Source organism: Mesoplodon mirus (assembly GCF_964341445.2).
Source record: "Mesoplodon mirus genome assembly, chromosome: 4".
Classification (NCBI taxonomy): Eukaryota; Metazoa; Chordata; class Mammalia; order Artiodactyla; family Ziphiidae; genus Mesoplodon; species Mesoplodon mirus.
In genome coordinates this window covers 38,296,847-38,318,366 of record NC_138979.1, presented here as the reverse complement: position 1 = coordinate 38,318,366, position 21,520 = coordinate 38,296,847, and the positions used below count along the sequence as shown (strand labels likewise).

Here is a 21,520-nt window from a genome sequence, read left to right as displayed (position 1 = left end):
AGATCTTTTCAAAGAGCCAACTTTTAGTTTCATTGGTTTTTCTATTTTTCTATTCTTGATTTCGTTCACTTCCTGTCTAATCTGTATTTTTTCCTTCCTTCTACTTGCTTTGGTGTTAGTTTGATCTTTTTCAGTTTTTTAAGATTAAGGTTTTGTTATTGATTTTTTAAAATACATGCTTTTTTTTAACATCACTCATTGAACAGTTTATCACCACTGTTCTTTTTTTTAATTTTTATTTTATATTGGAGTGTAGTTGATTTACAATGTTGTGTTAGTTTCAGGTGTACAGCAAAGTGATTCAGTTACACATTATCATATATCCATTCTTTTTCAGACTCTTTTCCCATATAGGTTATTACAGAATATGGAACAGAGTTCTTTGTGCTCTACAGTAGAAGCTTGTTGATTATCTGTTTTATATATAGTAGTGTGTATATGTTAATTCCCAATTCCTAATTACCCCCACCTTTCCCCTTTGGTAACCATAAGTTTGTTTTCAAAGTCTGTGAGTCTGTGTCTGTTTTGTAAATGAGTTCATTTGATCAGTTTTTTAGATTCCACAAATAAGTTATATCATATTTGTCTTTCTCTGACTTACTTCACTTAGTATGATAATCTCTAGGTCCATCCATGTTGCTGCAAATTGCATTATTTCCTTCTTTTTTATGGCTAATATGCCATTGTATATATGTACCATGTCTTCTTTATCCTTTGCTCTGCCGATGAACATTTAGGTTGCTTCCATGTCTTGGCTATTGTAAATAGTGCTGCAGCGAACACTGGGGTGCATGTGTCTTTTTGAATTATGGCTTTCTCCAGATATATATGCCCAGGAGTGGGATTGCTGGATCATATGGTAGTTCTATTTTTAGTTTTTAAAGGAACCTCCATACTGTTCCCCATAGTGGTTTATGTACCAATGTAAATGTACCAATTTACATTCCCAACAACAGTGTAGGAGGGTTCCAGGCTTCTTTTTTGTTTTCGTTTTTGACCACGCTGCATGGCTTGTGGGATCTTAGTTCCCTGACTAGGGATAGAACCCGTGCCCCCTGCAATGGAAGTGCAGAGTCCTTACCACTGGACTGCCAGGGAATTCCCCAGACTTCTTTTTTAGTACAGCTTTTTACAGGTACAAATTCCCCTCTAAGCGCTGCTTTAGCTTCATCCTGTAAGTTTAGGTATGTTGTGTTTTCAATTTCATCATCTCAAAATATTTTCTAATTTCCCTTGTGTTTTTTTCTTTGGTCCTTTGGCTATTTAGGAGGGTGTAAATTTTCACATATTTGTTAATTTCACAGATTTCTGTTATTAATTTCTAATTTCATACCATTGTAGTTGAAGAACATACTTTGTACGATTTTGGTCTTCTTAAATTTTTTGAGACTTGTTTTATGGCCTAACATTTGGCCTGTTCTGGCGAATGTTCTATGTGTACTTGAGAAGAATGTGTGTTCTGCTCTTGGGTAGAATGCCTATAGATGTCTGTTATGCCTAGTTGGTTTGTGGTGTTCAAGTCTTCTGTTTTCTTGTTGATCTTCTGTATAGATGTTCTATCATTGAAATCCGGGTATTAAAGTCTCCAAGTATTATTGTTGACTTACCTATTTTTTTCTTCCTTCAATTCTGTCAGTTTCATGCTTCATAGAGTTTGGGGCCCTGTTGTTAGTTGTGTGTATATGTTTATAATTGTATCACTTAATGGATTGAATTTTTTAAACCAACATGATGAACTTTGTCTTTTGAACCTTTTTTGACTTAAAATCTATTTTGACAATAATATAGCCATGCGAGCTCTCTTTTGCATACAATATCTTTTTCTGTCCTTTTACGTTCAACCTCTTTGTATCTAAAGTGAGCTTATAGACAGAATATAGTTGGATCATATTTTTAAAAATCCATTCTGCCAATTTCTGCCTTTTCTTTTCTTTTTTTTTTTTTTTTTGTGGTACGCGGGCCTCTCACTGTTGTGGCCTCTCCCGTTGGGGCGCACAGGCTCCGGACGCACAGGCTCAGTGGCCATGGCTCATGGGCCTAGCCGCTCCACAGCATGTGGGATCCTCCCGGACCAGGGCACGAACCCGTGTCCCCTGCATTGGCAGGCGGACTCTCAACCACTGCGCCACCAGGGAAGCCCTTTTTTTAAAAAAAAAAAAAAAACATTTATTTATTTATTTTTATTTGGTTGCGCTGGGTCTTAGTTGCAGCTCACCAGCTCCTTAGCTGTGGCGTGCGGGCTCCTTAGTTATGGCATGCATGTGGGATCTAGTTCCCTGACTAAGGATCAAACCTGGGCTCCCTGCATTGGGAGCACAGAGTCTTAACCACTGCACCACCAGGGAAGTCCCCAATTTCTGCCTTTTAATTGAAGCACTTGATCTATTTACATTTAATGTAGTTACTGATAAGGAAGGACTTCTGCCATTTTCTACTTATTTTTTAATATATTTTATACCTCTTTTGTTCTTTCATTTCTCTGTTACTGCCATTTTTGTAGCTGATTTTTTTTTGTAGTGTACTGTTTCGATTCCCTTCATCTTTTTTTCTGTATATTTTCTAATTATTTTCTTAGTGTTTACCTCAGAGATTACAATTAACACCTTAAATTTAAACCTGTTGAATAATACGACTTAGTTTCAATAGTATACACTCTGTTCCTATATATTTCCATCATATTTAGCAAATTTACAACCATTATTTCTCCCGACTTTTTTCTGCCTTTTTCTCTCTTCTCCTTTTTCTTCTTCTAGGACTCCCGGTGTCTGTATATTCTTATGCTTGATGGTGTCCCACAGGTCCCTTAAGCAGGCTTTGTTCATTTTTCTTCATCCTTTTTTATTTCTGCTCAGATTGGATAATTTTGATTGTCTTATCTTCTAGTTTATTGATTCTTCTCCCTGCTCAAATCTGAGGTTGAACCCCTCTAGTGAACTTTTCATTTCAGTTATTGTACTTTTCAGCTCAAAAATTTCTGTTTGGTTCCTTTATATAATTTCTGTCCCTTTATTGGTATTCTCATTTTATTTATCCATTGTTTTCCTTATTTCTTTTAATTCTTTGTTCTTTTTTTCCTTGAGCTCGTTGAGCATGTTTAGAATATTTGATTTAACATATTTGACCAGTGATTCCAATATCTGGGATTTCTCAAGGGTGGTTTCTGTCAAATTTTTTTCCTGGACACACTTTCCTGTTTCTTTGTATGCTTTGTAATTCTTTTTTGAGAATTAGATATTCTGAATATTACAGTTGGTTAACCCTGGAGATCAAATTCTCCCACTCCTGAGAAATTGCTGATCTTTGCTTATTGAGGGCCTGTCCATCTGTGTCTTTTCCAAACTATTTTTTACAAAGCATGTATTCCTTCTTGTGTGGTCACTGAAGTTTCTGTTCTGTTATCTCTGTGGTTAGCCAGTGACCTGACAAAGATTTCCTTAAGTGTCTGGCTCCAAAAAGGGAAAAACAAAAAGGTGTTCCTGTCCCTCTAAATCTTCTGTTAGATGCAGTGGGGGAAAGCTGCTGCAGCCTGAGAGAGCAGAAACCAAGGCGAATGTCTGCACCAGCCCCACAGGACTCCACTCTCCAAAGCACACTGACTGAACCATATAACCCCAGATTTGGAAGACAAGGTCCCCACTGTCTGCCCTACCACCAACCAGCTGCTCCTAGAATGTGGGCCGCTGTCCCCACAGCTACAGCAGGGCTGAAGAAAGGAGGCTGGTAGCTGGTTCGTGCATGTCATTTCCTTACTAAATATCAGCCTCTCCCTTCATCAGGCACTTCCCTGGTTGTCATAAGTGCCAGTCAGGTTCCAGAGTTCCAAAATAGTTTACTCTGATAATTTTTTTTCCTAGTTTACTAGTTGTTTTGGGAGAGGGACCAAACCCTAGAGCTTCCTACTTCACTGTTTCATGTGATGTCACTTTTTCTGGGGGTTACAATTAAGTATCTTATTTTATCTAGTTGAGGTTAATACCAACTTAATTTCAGGAGTATACAAAAACTTTGCTCCTGTATAACTGTTTTCTATCCCCTTCTTTGGGCTATATTGTCATACAGATTACATGTTTATGCATTGTATGCCCATCAGCACATTTGTAATCATTGCTTTATCTTTTAACTCAAAGGAGAAAAGAATTACAAACAAAAATACTTTTATTCTGTCCTTTGCATTTATTTGTATAGTTGCCTTTACCAGTGCTCTTTAATTCTTCACGTGGATTCATGTTACTCTATAGTGCCCTTTCCTTTCATCCTGAAAGACTCCCTGTAGTACCGACATTACTTTTAGGGCTGGTCTGCTAGTGTCAGATTCTCTCAGTGTTGTTTTTTGGGTGTTTCTTTGGTGGTGGAGAAGATATGCTGATTTCTCCTTCATGTTTGAGTAACAGTCTTAGAGGATATAGAATCCTTGAGTCTTTTTCTTTCAGTACAGTGCCTTTTTGTTATCCTATGTTTCTGATGAGAAATCAGCTGTTAATCTTATTGAGGGTTCCTTGTACATGACGGATCACTGCTTTCTTGATTCTTTCAAGATTCTCTCTTCCCCTTTGGCTTCTAACAGTTTGATTATGATTTGTCTGGTGTGGATCTCTTTGACTTTATCATACTTAGGTTTGTTGAGCTTCTTGGCTACGTAATGTCTGTCATCAAACATCGGAAGTTTTCAGCCAGTATTTCTTCAAATATTTTTTCTGCCTCTCTCTCCTCTTCCTCCAGGACTCCCACTGTGTCTATGTTATTATGCTTGATTGTGTCGTACGGGTGTCTGAGACTGTTCATTTTTCTTCTTTTCTTTTTGTCCCTCAGACTGGATAATCTCAATTACTTGTCTTCAATTTTGTTGATTCTTTCTTCTGCCACCTCATATCAACTGCTGGGCCCCTCTAATGAGTTTTTCATTTTAGATAGTGTACTTTTCAACTTCAGAATTTCTATTTGGTTCTGTTTTTTAATGATATGTCTCTTTATTGACATTCTCTGGCAAGTCATCAGGCTCACTCATACATTCCTTTAGTTCTTTAGATATTGTTTTTTCCTTTGGACATATTTCCGATAGGTAATTTAAGGTCTTGGGCTAATAAATTCAATGTCTGGACTTCCTCAGGGGTGCTTTCTGTTGAATGATTCTTTTTTTCCCACTGTGTACGGGCCATTCTTTCTTGTTTCTTGTCTCATATTTTTTGTTGACAACTGGACATTTTAAATAATATAATGAGTCAACTCTGACGATCAGATTGCCACTGCTCCAGGGCAGGATTTGTTGTTACCATTACTGCTTTTGTTTGTTTACTCTCCTGAACTAAGTCTTTGAAGTCTGTATTCTGTCATGTGTAGCCACTGAAGTCTCTGCTTGGTTAGCTTAGTTGTCAGCTAAGGTTTGGACAGAGATTTTCTTACATGCCCGGAACCAGTAAGTTTCCCAGCCTTTGCTGAGGGGCCTTATGTGTGCATTGGCTCATGTCTTCAGTACTCAGCCAGACATTTTACAACTCTTTCTGTTTTCCAGAGCCTCAAGGTCAGCCAGAGGTGACAGCTAAGGGCCTTCTTGGGTCCATCCTGGGCATGCACACAGCCCTACCACACATGTACTTTTAGGGTCCCAGGAGTGTGTCAGAAGTCAGCAGAGTCCCTTAGGGACATCTCACTCCCCAGTTTTCCCATCTAAACTTTTGGTCAGCTTGTGGTTTGCCCCAAGTGTTATCACCACCTCAGGCAGCTGTGATGTTTACAGTTGCTGCTGATTGTTTTCAGTAAATGCTCCCTGGGAAAAAGTTGTTTGCGTTGGATGAGTTCTGAGTCAGGTCAAATAAAGACAGGCCTTGCGAGTGGGATTTTCCAGGGAACCGCCAGACAGGCCAAATAGTTATCTGGGAATGGGGCTTTGGAGGAGCTTGGATCCCATTCTGTTCCATCCAGAGGCTCCCGGGCTGTTGGTTTTCACTGTAATTATGGGCTTTTGGTTCTCAAGGCTACCACAGGCCTAGGGAGAGGAGGTTGGGATTGGGGCAAGTTAAAGTTTCACAAAGCTTGCTATTCTTAATGAGATTCAGCTGCTTTTGTTGAATAAATACTCCCTGGATTGTTCCAAACTGGTTAATTGCCAGAGTTCTGGAAAAATTGATTTTGAATTTTTGCCAGTGTTCTCGTTCCTTTAATGGAGGAGAGTTTTTTGGTTTTTTTTTTGGTACGCGGGCCTCTCACTGTTGTGGCCTCTCCCGTTGTGGAGCACAGGCTCTGGACGCGCAGGCTCAGCGGCCATGGCTCACGGGCCCAGCCGCTCCGTGGCATGTGGGATCTTCCCGGACTGGGGCACGAACCCGTGTCCCCTGCATCGGCAGGCAGACTCTCAACCACTGTGCCACCAGGGAAGCCCTGGAGGAGAGTTTTTTTAAGAGGTCCTTACTCCACATTCCTGCTGACATCACTCCTCTTTCTAGTCGTTTTTATCTCCCTTAAAACCGGTCCTCCCATGAGTAGCTTGCATACCTACTCTATTGAGAAAACTTATGCCAGAGCATAAGTTAGATTTATCGTTATATTAAATATCTTATTGCATGACACATCAGCATTTTCCCATGCTTTATTTCATTTCATCATAAATACAAGAACCACCAAGTAGGTGCACAGATGTGTTAGCCCAAATAAATGAGAACTTTTCACTTTTTCAGGAATATTATCTTAAAATTTTATAATATTTTACATTGGCTTATTTATTATTAAACTCTAATAGTGCTGATAAATTGTTATATCATGTTAAATTGAGTCTTACGGTTAGACCTTGGTCCAAAAGACCATTAAGAGCCACTCCGGCTAAGCATTAAACCATATTTAAGTTCAAACTGTTCCCTTTGCCTTGCTATTCCTTCTTGATAAGATTATGTGAAATTTATCCTTTTTACATTTTAGGTTATCGCAAGCTGCTAACCAAGAGTGTGGCCGAGACTCCAGTACATAAGCAAATCTCCAGAAGGCTGCTTCATAGACAGATCAAGGGCAGGTAAATGACATCCCTGTCTAGCTTCTTCATACACCTGCACAGCCCTCCTCATCTTATGGGCCATGTTTACCTTCTCATGACCTTTGTGACTCTAGTCTCAACTGTGTTGCTTATAACCAAAGAGCATTCTGTAGATTTTATGGGGGCTGGAGATCCATACAGAATTCACTCTTTGTGTCTTGCCTCTTTCACTTGGCATAATTATTGAGATTTATCCATGTTGTTGAATATATCAATAGTTCATTCCATTTTACTGCTGAGTAGTATTCCATTGAATGCATACTGCCTGATTAAAAAATCTGTTCATGTGTTGACCTGGGGAGGGAGGGATTCTTCCCAGGCTGGAAGTCTGGGATCCCAACTTGGCCTGTGGTGGGACCACAGCTTGCCATGGCACTTGGTTGGAGTAGGGCAGTTCTGGTCTGAAAGTTTCTGTCTTGCTTGGCTGCCTCTTTCCTGGTTCTTTGGCTAAGGAGAGCTAGCTTTCCTTAGGGCAGTTTTCATCTGCACCTCTTGGTGTATCGGGGTTGTCAGGTTGTCGAGCGCCCAATCCAGGAGCTCTGGGGGCTCGCTGCCCTGTCTCTCCTCAGGTCCTAAAGTCCCAAGCCTCTTCTCTCCACCTTTGAGAGTCTTACGCTTCCTTTATATGTAATATCCAGGGTTCTTAGCTGTACATAACAGGAAGAATGGGGAGAAGTGCATCTACTCCTTCTTGTCAAGGCTCCATCTGGACATTGTGTGTGGATTTTACACTTGTGCATGTTTATCTACATGGTAAATTGTAAGAAGTGAAATTTGTGGGTCAGAAGGTATACATATTTTTAACTTTATGTTGTCAAACTGCTTTCCAAAAAAAAAATACTCTTACCATTTCATTCTTGACAGTAATGTGTGAGAGTGCTTGCCAAAGACCACTTGTGGTCTTTGTTACCTTGTGAGGTGTGAACCTGTAGCTCTTTGACATGTGTCATTTATGAGTGGTGTTGAATAATCCTTGTATTGCTGCTCCTCAAGGTCCTCTGATCCTGGTCCTGAAATTGACGTTGTTGAAGAGTCCCCGGAAAAAGGAGAAGATGGTATTACCTACTTTTGTTTTGTTTTAGGGTTCTCAGTTTTTGTGTTTCCTCTGCTTTCTGTGAAAGCTATTCTATACTGGTATTATCGCTCAGCGTAGCCCAAGATATTTTACAGACATTATGACAGCTCTGGGCCCACAGTGTATATCAGTACATATTTACTGGTGAATGGTTTTTTACACAGAACGTACTGAGAGTTTCTGGAGAAGAAATATTTTTACGCAAGAGAAATGGAATTCAGAGTGAAAGCTAAACTACTACGTTAATATAAAGTGCTGTGGCTTTTTAAAATATATATATATTTATTTATTTGTTTGTTTATTTTGGCTGCACTGGGTCTTAGTTGCAGCATGCAGGATCTTTTAGTTGTGGCATGCGGACTCTTAGTTGCGGCATGCATGCGGGGTCTAGTTCCCCGACCAGGGATTGAACCTGGGTCCCCCTGCATTAGGAGCGTGGAGTCTTACCCACTGGACTACCAGGGAAGTCCCCTGTGGCTTATTTTTAAAGTATACATGATGATGGGGCTTCCCTAGTGGCGCACTGGTTGAGAGTCCGCCTGCCGATGCAGGGGACACGGGTTCGTGCCCCGGTCTGGGAAGATCCCACGTGCTGCGGAGCGACTAGGCCCATGAGCCATGGCCGCTGAGCCTGTGCGTTTGGAGCCTGTGCTCCGCAACGTGAGAGGCCACAACAGTGAGAGGCCTGTGTACCGCAAAAAAAAAAAAAAAAAAAAGTACATGATGAAGGAGGGGTTTCCAAAAACTAACTTCTTTTAGTCAAGTAGTTTATGTTTATTGTAGAAAAATTAGAAAACACAGAGAAGCCAAAAATTTAATTATCACTTGGTAATCCCACAAATTAGAAATAAGTCTGTTGAGGAAGGAGATATGGGGATATATGTATACATATAGCTGATTCACTTTGTTATACATCAGAAACTAACACACCATAGTAAAGCAATTATACTCCAATAAACATGTTTTAAAAAAAGAAAGAAAAGAAGTAACTATTGGGCTTCCCTGGTGGCGCAGTGGTTGAGAGTCCGCCTGCCGATGCAGGGGACACGGGTTCGTGCCCCGGTCCGGGAGGATCCCACATGCCGCGGAGCGGCTGGGCCTGTGAGCCATGGCCGCTGAGCCTGCGCGTCCGGAGCCTGTGCTCCGCAACGGGAGAGGCCACAACAGTGAGAGGCCCGCATACCGGGAAAAAAAAAAAAAAAAAAGAAGTAACTATTAACATTTAGCTTTAATAATACTCTTACAGGTATTGTTTCTATACAAATATGTATAACATAAATATGAGAACTGTGATTTTTAAACTTTAACAACTCACACTACACAAACCTTTTTTCACTCTACATCATTCTTAAAGGTGGCAGGTTATGAGACTTCTGCAGATTATAGTGGGGGGGTCAGGGTTTTTTTGGTTTTTGGTTTTTGTGGGGGTTTTTTGTTTTTTTGGTACTTTGTTGGGGCCACGTATCATATCCCTCTTAGCTTTGTCTCACTTCAGGGATCTCAAAGCCAATAGCTTGTCAAATTTCCATCTTGTACGTGGTGTTACATAAATCTAAATCTTACCCATTTAATATGCGGGGAAACATCAAGCTTGCATTTCTTCTTGTCAGAACTAACTGTGATTAGTTCTTGTAGAAGTAAGTTTGAGACGAAGTCCTCGAATCAAGCAATTGGCATTCAGCAGGAAAAATTCTGGTTCCTTCTACTCTGTGTCTCAACCAAAGTCTCGAAGTATACAACGAGTTCACTCATTCCAGCAAGTCAAGTCAGGTAACAATGCTTGCCTACCTGTCTTCAGAGGTCCATGCAGATTTGGTGGGAAGTGTTGGGAAAAGAATGAAGTTTGACGTTGGAGAAATAGAATAGGTATAAATATTTGAGGTTCAGAGTGATGACCAGATGAACAATCCATGGCCACCGTTATCAGAGTCATCCCTTTAGATTCCTACGGCTGGCTGTCCACATTATCCTTGTGGGTAATTCATTCATTCAAGAGGAAATTACCTGTAATTTCTACCATATGTTCAGATCCTACAGAAAGCCATCTCCAGGTGGAAGGTGCTGTTTGTCCTTCATTCTTTTATCATTATTAGCTTGGATTATCAGATATGTCTTTTTATATTTGTCTTTGCAAACTAAATTATTTCGGTTGCCTACATCTCCTAACACAGGGACTGGGCTTGATATGCAGTCTTAAAATTCAAGAAGGCAGCAATTACTGGCACTGCTGTCATAATTAGGTGGGATCTGCCCCTATTTGCTCTAAAAGAATTATCATCTTTCTCGTATGGACTGGCTGTTTTATGGGTATTTGGTGCGGGAGGCGGGTGGGGGGCACAGGAGTTGAAAAAGAATGAAATATTGTCACTGTTTTTGCCTTGCAGACCAAAGAGAAAATTCTCCAATCCAAAGTATTCGATCTCCCAAGAGGCTTCTTTTCGGGGCAGTGTCCGAGATGATCAGTCCCTCCGAGAAGGGGTCAGCTCGAATTAAAAGGCCTTCAGGAAACACATTGGATTCTGAAATACCTATAGCTTCTCAGGTATAAAATTACGATGATGTTTCAGATAGTTTGGGGAGCATGTAGTCATGGACAAGGAAAACCACTGAGTCCAGTAGGGAAGAGAAGATAAAACAGAGATTTGAGGTGGTTGGGGTTGACTTGAATGAACGATTATTGGGTGTATGGGGACTTAGGTAGCAGTTGGGCTGAGGCCAAGGTGGCAGGGAGGAGATGGAAAGATCTCACCCTACTCTCTTGGCTTCATCTTCCATTTATATCAGACACTACGTATATATCCTTCTGAAATGTGCAGTAGCATTCATCTGTTTCTGTTAGATTGCCCACTCGATCCAGTCACCCATGTTAGAAACCTGGGAGTCATCCTGGACTTCCCCCTCTCCTCAGGCCTGGCTACTCAATTAGTCCTGCCCATTTTACTGACAAACTATCTCATACCCATTCCCTCTTCTCCATCCCTGCAGTTCCTGCCCTAGTTCAGTTCTGCCTGGAACACTTCAGTAGCCTCTTCTCTCTCAAATTCATCCTGTCCCCAGAGGTCAGAGGGACCTTTGTGACCCCACTGGACGCTCCTCTGACCACATCACTTTGCTTGAAGCTCTACAGACTCTTCATCTGTTAAAGCAGGGTTTTCTAAGTTTTCCTAAAATGGAACCCTGTGTTCAAAGATAATAATCTGTTTGGAAACCCAAAAACTGCTTAGAGGATGGAGGAGGATACGGAGGGAACTGTGGGGAAGGGTTTGAAAACCACAGATCTATAGGACCATATTCATTCTCCTCCCTGGACAGGCAAAGACCTCCATGATCTGATCCCTGCTCAGCCATCTCTGCTTCACACTCCACCTTCCCAGCAGCCTCAGGATGCACACAGCTGCTGTTTTTTGCTTTTGTGCCTTTGCTTACACTGTTTTCTATGCCTGAGGTTCCCTCTCCCCGACTTTCCCACCTTTTGTCTTCACCTGCTGACACCCATTCTTTTAAGACCTGACTCGCTATTCCTATTCCCTTTTCTCCCCTTTGCTGGGTTAGATAGCCAACCCTCCTGGTGCTCCCATATTGTCCCATGCATGCCCCTGTCATTGCATTGGCCATACTATATATCTGTCTGTATCCCACATGAAATGCCAACTAGACCAGGACTCCCTTGAGATGATCAGATAAGATTAAACAATAGGTGTCGGACCTCCTTACCTGTTGGACTATTTAACTGCATTTTTGCAAGAAGGAAGGGAAGTTTTTTGCTGGAGAGTTTCCTTTCTGAGATGTTATCTTTGAGGCTGTGCCTTATATATCCATATATTCCACGTTCCACCTCATCCCCCTGGGCCTCCTCCCGCACACACATTGCCTGGCACATAGCAGGTACTTAAAAGCACATGTTGAATGCAGATCAACAGCAGGTGATGTGGCTCCGAAAGGTTACTTTAGGCAAAGATCAGAAATAGTTGTCTCATTGAAGAAGAAGATAGCTGTGAGTAGTGGAGTGACATAGTTAGAGGCAAAGCATGTTTTAGCTGTAGTACGCAAATTATTAAAACTATTTGTCTTAGGAGAAGAAACTAAGATTGGATACAGTGCTCGGTGCTAGAAAAAGTGGACATGTAAAATCTGGGTCATGTTTTGGAAGTGGAAACTTGTCACTATATGAAATCCAACTTAAGATCATTCCTTTGGCTGGCTATAAATCTTCCAAATTTGACTTTTTAATCATCTTAGACATTATTAAAACACTCTTCAGAGAATATGGGTTATGATGTTCAAGCACTGAAATAAGCATTTTTCTTTACAGACTCCTGAGAAGAGTTACTGGAAATCTCCAGTCTTTTCTAAAGCTACACCAAGAAAGTTCCCTCATACACCACAAACTCCGCTGCGCACTCCTGAAAGGCTGCAAACATCCCCTGCAGAAATGACCCCTGCCAAACAGGTCACTTTTAGGGAGTTCTTAAAAGACTCCTCACACGGCTGGCATTCACCATCTAGACGAAAAGCCACTCCTCAGAAAGGACACTCCCTGGCAGAAGGTCACTCTCCTCTTGAAAAAATACCGAGAACTCCCCAAAGACAAGGTGGTCAGCCACCTAGATTTTTGCAGAATTCTGCTTGGCCATGTTTGGTGAATTCCAGTCCAGAAAGCACCTGTCCGGCATCCCTGGTTTCATCAACTGCCCAGACCAGGAGTGAGTGTCTGACTCCCATCAGATACTCTCCTCGAATGTCTCTGAGGGCAGCAGCCTCAGGGGTCCGAAGACAAGCTGCCTTCGTGGGCACACCTCCAAGTCAGAAACGCCAACTCCCCCGTGGCTCCGGAGCGTCTCAGGCAGAGCAGCTGGCGCAGCCGTGGAATGATGCTGTCGGAACCCCAGAGAAACCAGGGAACACAGCTCTGACTTCTCCAAAGAAACCTGTTACCTCTCCTTCATGTGGTATTTCCGAGAAGACTCCATTTGGGAATTTTTCTATAGAATCTCCTCCCTCTGGAGAACTGGATTGGCAAGAGGCCCAGAAATCACCCAGTGTAGCCACATCTCCCTCCTGTCCTGCTCCCTCGACTCCCCACAAAGCCTCACAGATAGCTAGATCTGACCTCCTACCGCCTCCACCCCCTTCTAAAATTGGGAAAAGGCATAAAAAGACCTCTAAAAGTGAAAGAAACTTCCCGGAGGGCCAGCCTAACAGCTCTGCTGTTCTGAGAGTTGCCATAACTGACAACCCAGCTGCCATCACAGATGCTAGAAAGAACCAGAAGGAAGCGACCCTCTCTCCTCCGTCTCCTCCTGAAAGACATAGTTACCCTGGGACTAGCTTTGGGAGTCACTGGCATACATCCTCTCCTTTGCTTGTTGCAACAGACTCGGAGTATCTCACTCTCCTGGATGAAGCTGCTGAGCAGCACAGCAGTGATAACTTAAAAAGCAACGTTTCACCGGTGGAAGGTGAGGGGTCAAGGATGGGTACTTATGAGAAGCCGTCTCTGTGTAACCCCAGGATTCCTCCCTCTCCTCCTTCCTCTGGGCCCAGCTCTCCCCTGACACCCTGCTACGACCTGCGCTGCACCGCAGACAGGAAGCAGCGCCAGGCTGCCGCCCAACTAGAGAATCTGCAGGCGTCAGCCTGGCCCTCCAGAGCCTCTGCCAGCCCACAGACCTATGAGGTTGAGCTGGAGATGCAAGCTTCTGGCCTTCCCAAGCTTCGAATTAAAAAGATAGACCCCAGCTGTCTGTCAGAAGCCGAGCCCCTGCGAAGGGAGGAGAGCTCTCTGGGAGAGGAGAGCTGCCTCCCGGGTCTCAGCGTGCCCAGGGCCAGCAAGTCCTCAGGCAAACCCGAAGCCACCTACCTGTCGCCCCCCTGCCTTCGCCCCTCGCACGGCACCCCCGGCAAGAACGGGGGACAGACCTATATCTGCCAGTCCTGTACCCCCACCCGCTGCCCCTCTAGTACCCCCTCTCCATTTCAGACAGAAGTCGGGGTTCCTTGGACACCATCCCCCAAGCACAGCGGGAAGACAACTCCTGACACAATTAAAGACTGGCCCCGCCGGAAGAGGGCCGTGGACTGCAGGCTCAGCTCCTCTGCGGGGAGGAGCGAGGTCGGTACGGACCTTCCTGGGGGAGTGTTGCTGCTGGAGCCGGAGGGGAAGGAGCGAGGCCTTGAACTCAGCATCACCAAGACCCCCATCTTGGGGGATTTTGAGCTCGAGGGGGTGTGTCAGCTGCCAGACCAGTCACCTCCCAGGGACAGTGAGCCTACGGCTGAGGAAGCCTTCTCCTGGGGACAGTTTGGGTTGGGATCTCGGAAGAGGCTCCTTTCTGCCAAGGAGGAGGCTGAGTGTCAAACCAAAAGAGTCTGTGACAAGCAGAGAGGAGACTCCCAAGTCGGTAAGAGTGAAGACAGGTCTCCAGGCACGGGTGTGCAACAGCCCCCCTCCACGGCAGGCGACGAGGTGTTTGTTTCAGGTGAGTTGGCCGCCGCGCAGCTCTGTCAGGCGTGTTGGCCAGGAGGCACTGCAGAGACGCCTGCCAGGAGGCTGCGGCTTCCTTGTGAGGGCTGCGGGCCGTGCTGACCGTGCTGTTGCTGCAGGTGCCGCCCCGCCTCCCGGCTGTGCTGCGTGGAGCTGCCTCTCTGCCAGCGGTCTGCAGGCGCTGACCCGCTCTCCGCTGCTGTTCCACGGGAAGGCACCCTCCTCTCAGTGTAAAGACACCAGAGGTAATTTGTTGAAGGTCCTAGAGATGTTACCAGGATCAAACTTCTATCCTTTGGTTAGCTCTATCCCAAGCTAGCTCGGGGTTTTCAGGCACTTGCATCTTGCAGGAGTCGTAGGGACTGCCACAGTTTGGGATGGTTTTATCCCCGCAGTGTCATATGCCCTTCCCAGAGAAATACCACTTTAGAACTTATGTGTATTTGAACCAAAAAACCCCTGAAATCCTACCAAATTACTTCAGCTTCTTGAAGACAGTGCCAGGAGCTGGCACACAATCACTTCCTGCTCATCTGTGGTCGATGGGATCTGAGGGGAAAGCAGCACGAGTGGTAGGTGGTGTGTGCAGAGCCAGCCACTTCCCCTCGGGGGTTATACCCCTGTGTTTCCATACATTCAGTCTGAGAACGGACTGGCTATTATAATCAGCCTTCAGACCCCAGGATTCCCCTCGACCCCACCTGGAAAGAACGGGATTCACCCTGTTAGCTGCACTGGTTAGAGAGGTTTCCTCCTTCTGCTAGAACTGAAGCGGGGTGCAGGAGGTGGGGCTCTTCAGTGGCTCTCTTCCCTCAAGACCATGATAGAAATCATGCAAAACAGCAAAACCACCACAGATCTGAGACAAAAAGAACTGCAAAGTATCAAACTGAAGTGCCACAGGTATTCTGCATTTTCGCAATTACTTGTTGCTGTCAGCTCTGTGCTGACAGTAAGGGCTTAGGGCCTTGAAAAAGTACAGGTAGTGTGTCCGTGGGATGAAAGAACCTACAAGCAATGCTGGTTTTAAGTCCATCTTAACGTGTAACCCTCTGCAGTTGAAGCCCATTTCCTTTTGTTCTGTTCTGTTACTTCCTGTATGCTAGCTAAGTCTTTCTGCCTTTTTCTAGATGAGGATGTGGATGTATTTTCCCCCACGGCAGAAGACTCTCCTTTCAGACAAGCATTCTCCAGGAGACGTCCCATCAGCAGAACTTACACACGGAAGAAGCTGATTAGCTAGTTAGGATGGAATGGTTGAGGGACTTATAACTACAAACACTACTGAGCTTGCCCAGAGCTACCGCACTTCTTAACGGAAGTGCTCTGACAGCAGTTTTCTCTGGACATAAAAGGAATTCCAGACATGTATCATAAAAGAATTCTTAGTAACGTACCCAGAAACTTGGTTCATTTGAGCCAGGGCCCTACTGGTCTGCTCATGATATGTAAACCTCAGTTTGCTGCATAGAAACAGGAATAACCAAGGCTTAATGGAACTGAGGAAATTTAAAACATGAAGGTGAGGTCAGCCAGGTCCCCATGGGCATAAAGAAACTGGGGCCTGGTCCCAAGCCTCCTTTACCATGATCAGCTTTCAGATTCCCATGTGAATGCCTTCAACTTTTCAAATCCCCCTTGTGGAGTCTGTCCACCTCCAAGCCCAGCCCTAACTCCAGTGCCTGCCCTGCCTTAGTAAGGTGGTATAGCTGGTGGTGTAACTCAGAGGCAGCCTGGAAGTCAGGAACCAGACAAGGAACTGTTAAGATCAGGATCCCATTCCACCCCACCCCAACTGTGACCATGGCAAGTTCAGACCACTCTGCTTCACTTACGAAATGGGAGGAGGACTCCTACATCGGTCCCTCACAGAGCTGCTATAGGCCAGGACCCCAAGACAGAGGCAGTGCCTGGAGGTGGAAGCAGCAGACACCAAACAGAGGACTGTGGCATGGGGGCAGAATAAATGTTTTGCATTTCCTGTGTAACAATAAAATCATCTCTAACTACTTGGCATTCAGTGCATTTCTGTATAACTTTCCAGCCTGAGGTTAAATGTGACCATGGTCCAGTTCTAGTGGTTTCTGGAGCAGCCACATCTCAAGGTCTGCCCCAAGAGTCAGCTAGTCCCTGGCACGGTTCCCACCATTCACAGGGAGACTCACCTGAGTTGTGGATATGCCCAGAGCACCCCGTGGACCAGTTTGCTGTCAAGTCTTGGCCAGGAGCTTGGCTAACAGAGCTGATTCAAAACGGTCTCATGGTCTCTGAAAAACTTTCAAGCCTGTTGTGTTTCCAAACCTGAGTCTTACTATGATCTTGTAAATCAAACTCTTAAGTGAAAACTCCCATTTCTCCCTCCAGAGATTGTCATTTATTTTAAAATGGTTTTCGAAAATCCTGATACTACTAAGCTTTTCAGTCCTCCCCACCAATATACATAAGACCATTTAAACCACAACCCTGTTGCCATTGACTGTTCTGTGACAAGCCTTGGCTGAACTTTAGAACCAACAGCACACACACATCAGCATGAGACCAGAATCATCCTGAAACTCAAGCCAAAACGTGGCAAAAGGAGAGAGACAAGATGGCAGAGTAGAAGGACTTGAGCGCACCTCCTCTCACGAAAACACCAAAATCACAACTGACTGCTGAACAACCATCAACAAAAAAGACTTGAGCCTACCAAACAAGATATTCTACACCCAAAGACCAAGAAGAAGCCACAACGAGACAGTAGGAGGGGCACATTAGTGATATAATCAAATCCCATACCTGTGGAGTTTCTCCCACGAGTGAGAGTTCTGAGCCTCACGTCAGGCTCCCCAGCCTGGGGGTCTGGCATTGGGAGGAGGAGCCCCCAGAGCATTTGGCTTTGATGGCCAGCTAGGCTTGAGTACAGGAGCTCCACAGGACTGGGGGAAACAGGGACTCCATTCTTAGCACACAAAAAGTTCACAAGCACTGGGGCCCAGGACAAAGCAGTAACTCCACTACAGCTTGGACCAGACCTACCTGTGGATCTTAGAGGATCTCCTGGGGAGGTGGGAGTCAGCTGTGGCCCATTGAGGGGACAATGACACTGGTGGTGGATGCCCCAGGCAACACTCACTGGTGTGAGCTCTCCCAGAGGTTGCCATTTGGCCACCAAGACCTGGCCCTGTCCAACAGCCTGCAGGCTCCAGTGCTGGGATGCCTCAGGCCAAACAACCAACAGGGTGGGAACACAGCCCCACTCATCAGTAGACAGGCTGCCTAAAGTCATCCAGAGCCAATAGCCTATAAACACCCTTTGACATGGCTCTGCCCACCTGAGGGACAAGACCTAGCTCCACTCACCAGTGGGCAGGCACCAGTCCCTCCCACCAGGAAGCCTGCACAAGACTCTTAGACCAACCTCACCCACCAGCAGATAGGTACCAGAACCAAGTATTAAAATCCTGCAGCCTGAGAAATGGAGACCACAGACAGAAAGTTAGACAAAATGAGATGGCACAGAAATATGTTCCAGACAAAGGAACAAGATGAAACCCCAGAAGAGCAACTAAGTGAAGTGGAGATAGGCAATCACCCTGAAAAAATTCTGAGTAATGATAGTAAAGATAACAAGATCTCAGAAAAAGAATGGAGGCACAACACTGAAAGGATACAATAAATGTTTAATAAAGAGCTAGAAACTTTAAAAAACAGAGGTGGACAATAACTGAAATGAAAAATATACTAGAAGGAATCAATAACAGAATAAATGAGACAGAAGAACGAATAAGTGAGCTGGAAGACAGATTAGTGGAAATCATTGCTGTGAAAGAGAATAAAGAAAGAAGAATGAAAAGAAATGAGGACAGTCTCAGAGACCTGGGACAACATTAAATGCACCAACATTAGCATTATAGTGGTCCCAGAAGGAGAAGAGAAAAGGGGTCTGAGAAAATATTTGCAGAGATAATAGCCGAAAACTGCCCTAACATGGGAAAGGAAACACTCAAGTCCAGGAAGCAAAGAGAGTCCCATACAGGATAAACCCAAGCAGGAACATGGTGAGACACATATTAATCAAACTGACAAAAATTAAGAACAAAGAGAAAATATTAAAAGCAACAAGAGAAAAGCAAATAACATGCAAGGGAGTTTCAGCTGATTTTTCAGCAGAAACTCTGCAGGCCACAAGGGAGTGGCATAATTTATTTAAAGTGATGAAAGGGAAAAACCTACAACAAGAATACTCTAACTCTACCCAGCAAGGCTCTCGTCCAGATTTGATGGAGAAATCAAAAGCTTTACAGACAAGCAAAAGCTAACAGAATTCAGCAGCACCAAACCAGCTTTACAACAAATGCTAAAGGAACTTATTGAGGCAGAAAAGAAGGCCACAACTAAAAACAAGAAAATTACAAATGGGAAAGCTCACCGGTAAAGACAAACATACTGAAAAGGTAGAAAATCATCCACACACAAATATGATATCAAAACCATCACTGTGGGCTTCCCTGGTGGCGCAGTGGTTGGGAGTCTGCCTGCCGATGCGGGGGACGCGGGTTCATGCCCCAGTCCGGGAGGATCCCACGTGCCGTGGAGCGGCTGGGCCCGTGAGCCATGGCCGCTGGGCCTGCGCGTCCAGAGCCTGTGGTCCGCAATGGGAGGGGCCACGGCAGTGAGAGGCCTGCGTACCGAAAAAAAAAAATCATTGTGAGAATATAAATGCAGGATATTGGAAAAGCATTTGAAATTAAGAGACCAGCAACTGAAAACAATCTTGTATATATATAGACTGCTATATCAAAACCTCATGGTAACTGCAAACCAAAAATCTACAATAGATACATAGACAAAAAGAAAAAGCAATCCAAACACAACAATAAAAATAGTCATCAAATCACAAGAGAAGAGAACAAAAGAGGAAGGGGAAAAAAAAGGCCTACAAAAACAAATCCAAAACAACATGATGGCAGTAAGAACATACATACTGATAATTTCCTTAAATGTAAATGGATTAAATGAGCCAACCAAAAGGCACAGACTGGCTGAATGGATACAAAAACAAGACCCATATATATGCTGTCTACAACAGACCCACTTCAGATCTAGGGACAGATAAAGACTGAAAGTGAGGGGATGGAAAAAGGTATTCCATACAAATGGAAATCAAAAGAAAGCTGGAGTAGCAATACTCATATCAGACAAAATAGACTTTAAAATAAATACTGTTACAAGAGACAAAGAAGGACACTACATAATAATCAAGGGATCAATCCAAGAAGATATAACAATTATAAATATATATGCCTACAAAATAGGAGCACCTCAACATATAAGGCAAATGCTAACAGCCATAAAAGGAGGAACTAACAGTAACACAATAATAGTGGGGGACTTTAACACACCATTTACATCAATGGACATATCACCCAGACAGAAAATTAATAAGGAAACAGGCCTTAAAGGACACATTAGACCTGATGGGCTTAACTGATATTTACAGAACTTTCCATCTGGAAGCAGCAGAATACACATTCTTCTCAAGTATGCATGGAACATTCTCCAGGACAGATCATATGCTGGGCCACAAAGCAAGCCTCCATAAATTTAAGAAAATTGAAATCGTATCAAGCATCTTCTCCAACCACAACACTATGAGATTAGAAATCAATTGCAGGAAAAAAAAACTGTAAAAAAGCACAAACTTATGGAGCTAAACAATATGTCACTAAACGACCAATGGATCACTGAAGAAATCAAAGAGGAAATCAAAAAATACTTAGAGACAAATGACAACAGAAACACGATGATCCAAAACCTATGGGACACAGCAAAAGCAGTTCTAAGAGGGAAGTTTATAGCAATGCTATCTTACCTCAGGAAACAAAAAATTCTCAAACAACCCAAACTTACACCTAAAGCAACTAGAGAAAGAACAAGTAAAACCCAAAGTTAGTAAAAGGAAAGAAATCATAACAGAGCAGAAATAAATAGAAACAATAGAAAAGACCAATAAAGCTAAAAGCTCATTCTTTGAAAAGATAGGCAAAATTGATAAAACTTTAGCCAGACTCATCAGAAAAAAAAGGGAGAGGGTTCAAATCAATAAAATTAGAAACGAAAAAGAAGCTACAACTGACACCACTGAAATACAAAGGATCATAAGAGACTACTACAAGCAACTATATGCCAATTAAATGGACACTCTAGAAGAAATGGACAACTTCTTAGAAAGGTACAACCTTCTAAGACTGAACCAGGAATAAATAGAAAATATAAACAGACAAGTCACAAGTACTGAAACTGAAACTGTGATTTAAAAACTTCCAACAAACAAAAGTCCAGGACCAGATGGCTTCACAGGTGAATTCTATCAAACATTTAAAGAAGAGTTAACACCTATCCTGAAACTATTCCAAAAAATTGCAGAAGAAGGAACACCCCCAAACTCATTCTATGTGGCCACCATCACCCTGATACCAAAACCAGACAAAGATATCACAAAAAAAGGAAAATTACAGGCCAATATCACTGATGAACATAGATGCAAAAATCCCTAACAAAATACTACCGAACAGAATCTAACAATACATTAAAAGGATCATACACCATAATCAAGTAGGATTTATCCCAGGGATGCAAGGACTTTTCCATATCTGCAAATCACTCAGTATGATACACCACATGAACAAACTGAAGAATAAAACCCATATGATCATCTCAGTAGATGCAGAAAAAGCTTTTGACAAAATTCAACACCCATTTATGATAAAAACTCTCCAGAAAGTGGGCCTAGAGGGAACTTATCCCAACATAATAAAGAATTAAAATATGACATATGACAGACACACAGCTAACATCATTCTCAATGGTGAAAAGCTGAAAGCATTTCCTTTAAGATCAGGAACAAGACAAGGATGTCCACTCTTGCCACTTTTATTCAACATAGTTTTGGAAGTCC

General features: G+C 43.4%; 2 protein-coding genes across 5 annotated transcripts in view; one reads left to right on the top strand and one right to left on the bottom strand.

Moving 5' to 3' along the window:
* The window catches only part of TICRR (TOPBP1 interacting checkpoint and replication regulator), a 47,136-nt gene extending 30,413 nt beyond the window's left edge, over positions 1–16,723 (top strand). For 2 of the 3 annotated variants that reach the window (XM_082618330.1, XM_082618328.1), the window contains exons 16-22: positions 6,910–7,000; positions 8,015–8,076; positions 9,723–9,866; positions 10,481–10,638; positions 12,409–14,575; positions 14,700–14,825; positions 15,711–16,723. In XM_082618330.1, the coding sequence (XP_082474456.1) occupies positions 6,910–7,000; positions 8,015–8,076; positions 9,723–9,866; positions 10,481–10,638; positions 12,409–14,575; positions 14,700–14,825; positions 15,711–15,823 (2,861 nt within the window). In that variant the 3' untranslated portion in view covers positions 15,824–16,723. The remainder of the gene's footprint in view (positions 1–6,909; positions 7,001–8,014; positions 8,077–9,722; positions 9,867–10,480; positions 10,639–12,408; positions 14,576–14,699; positions 14,826–15,710) is intronic. The other variant, XM_082618329.1, reaches the window with a different exon arrangement.
* KIF7 (kinesin family member 7) overlaps positions 14,835–21,520 on the bottom strand; it is a 32,869-nt gene continuing 26,183 nt past the window's right edge. The window contains exon 20 of one of the 2 annotated variants that reach the window (XM_082618338.1): positions 14,835–15,129. In XM_082618338.1, the coding sequence (XP_082474464.1) occupies positions 15,110–15,129 (20 nt within the window). In that variant the 3' untranslated portion in view covers positions 14,835–15,109. Of the gene's footprint in view, positions 15,130–15,151; positions 15,440–21,520 lie in introns of those variants that run through there. The other variant, XM_082618337.1, reaches the window with a different exon arrangement.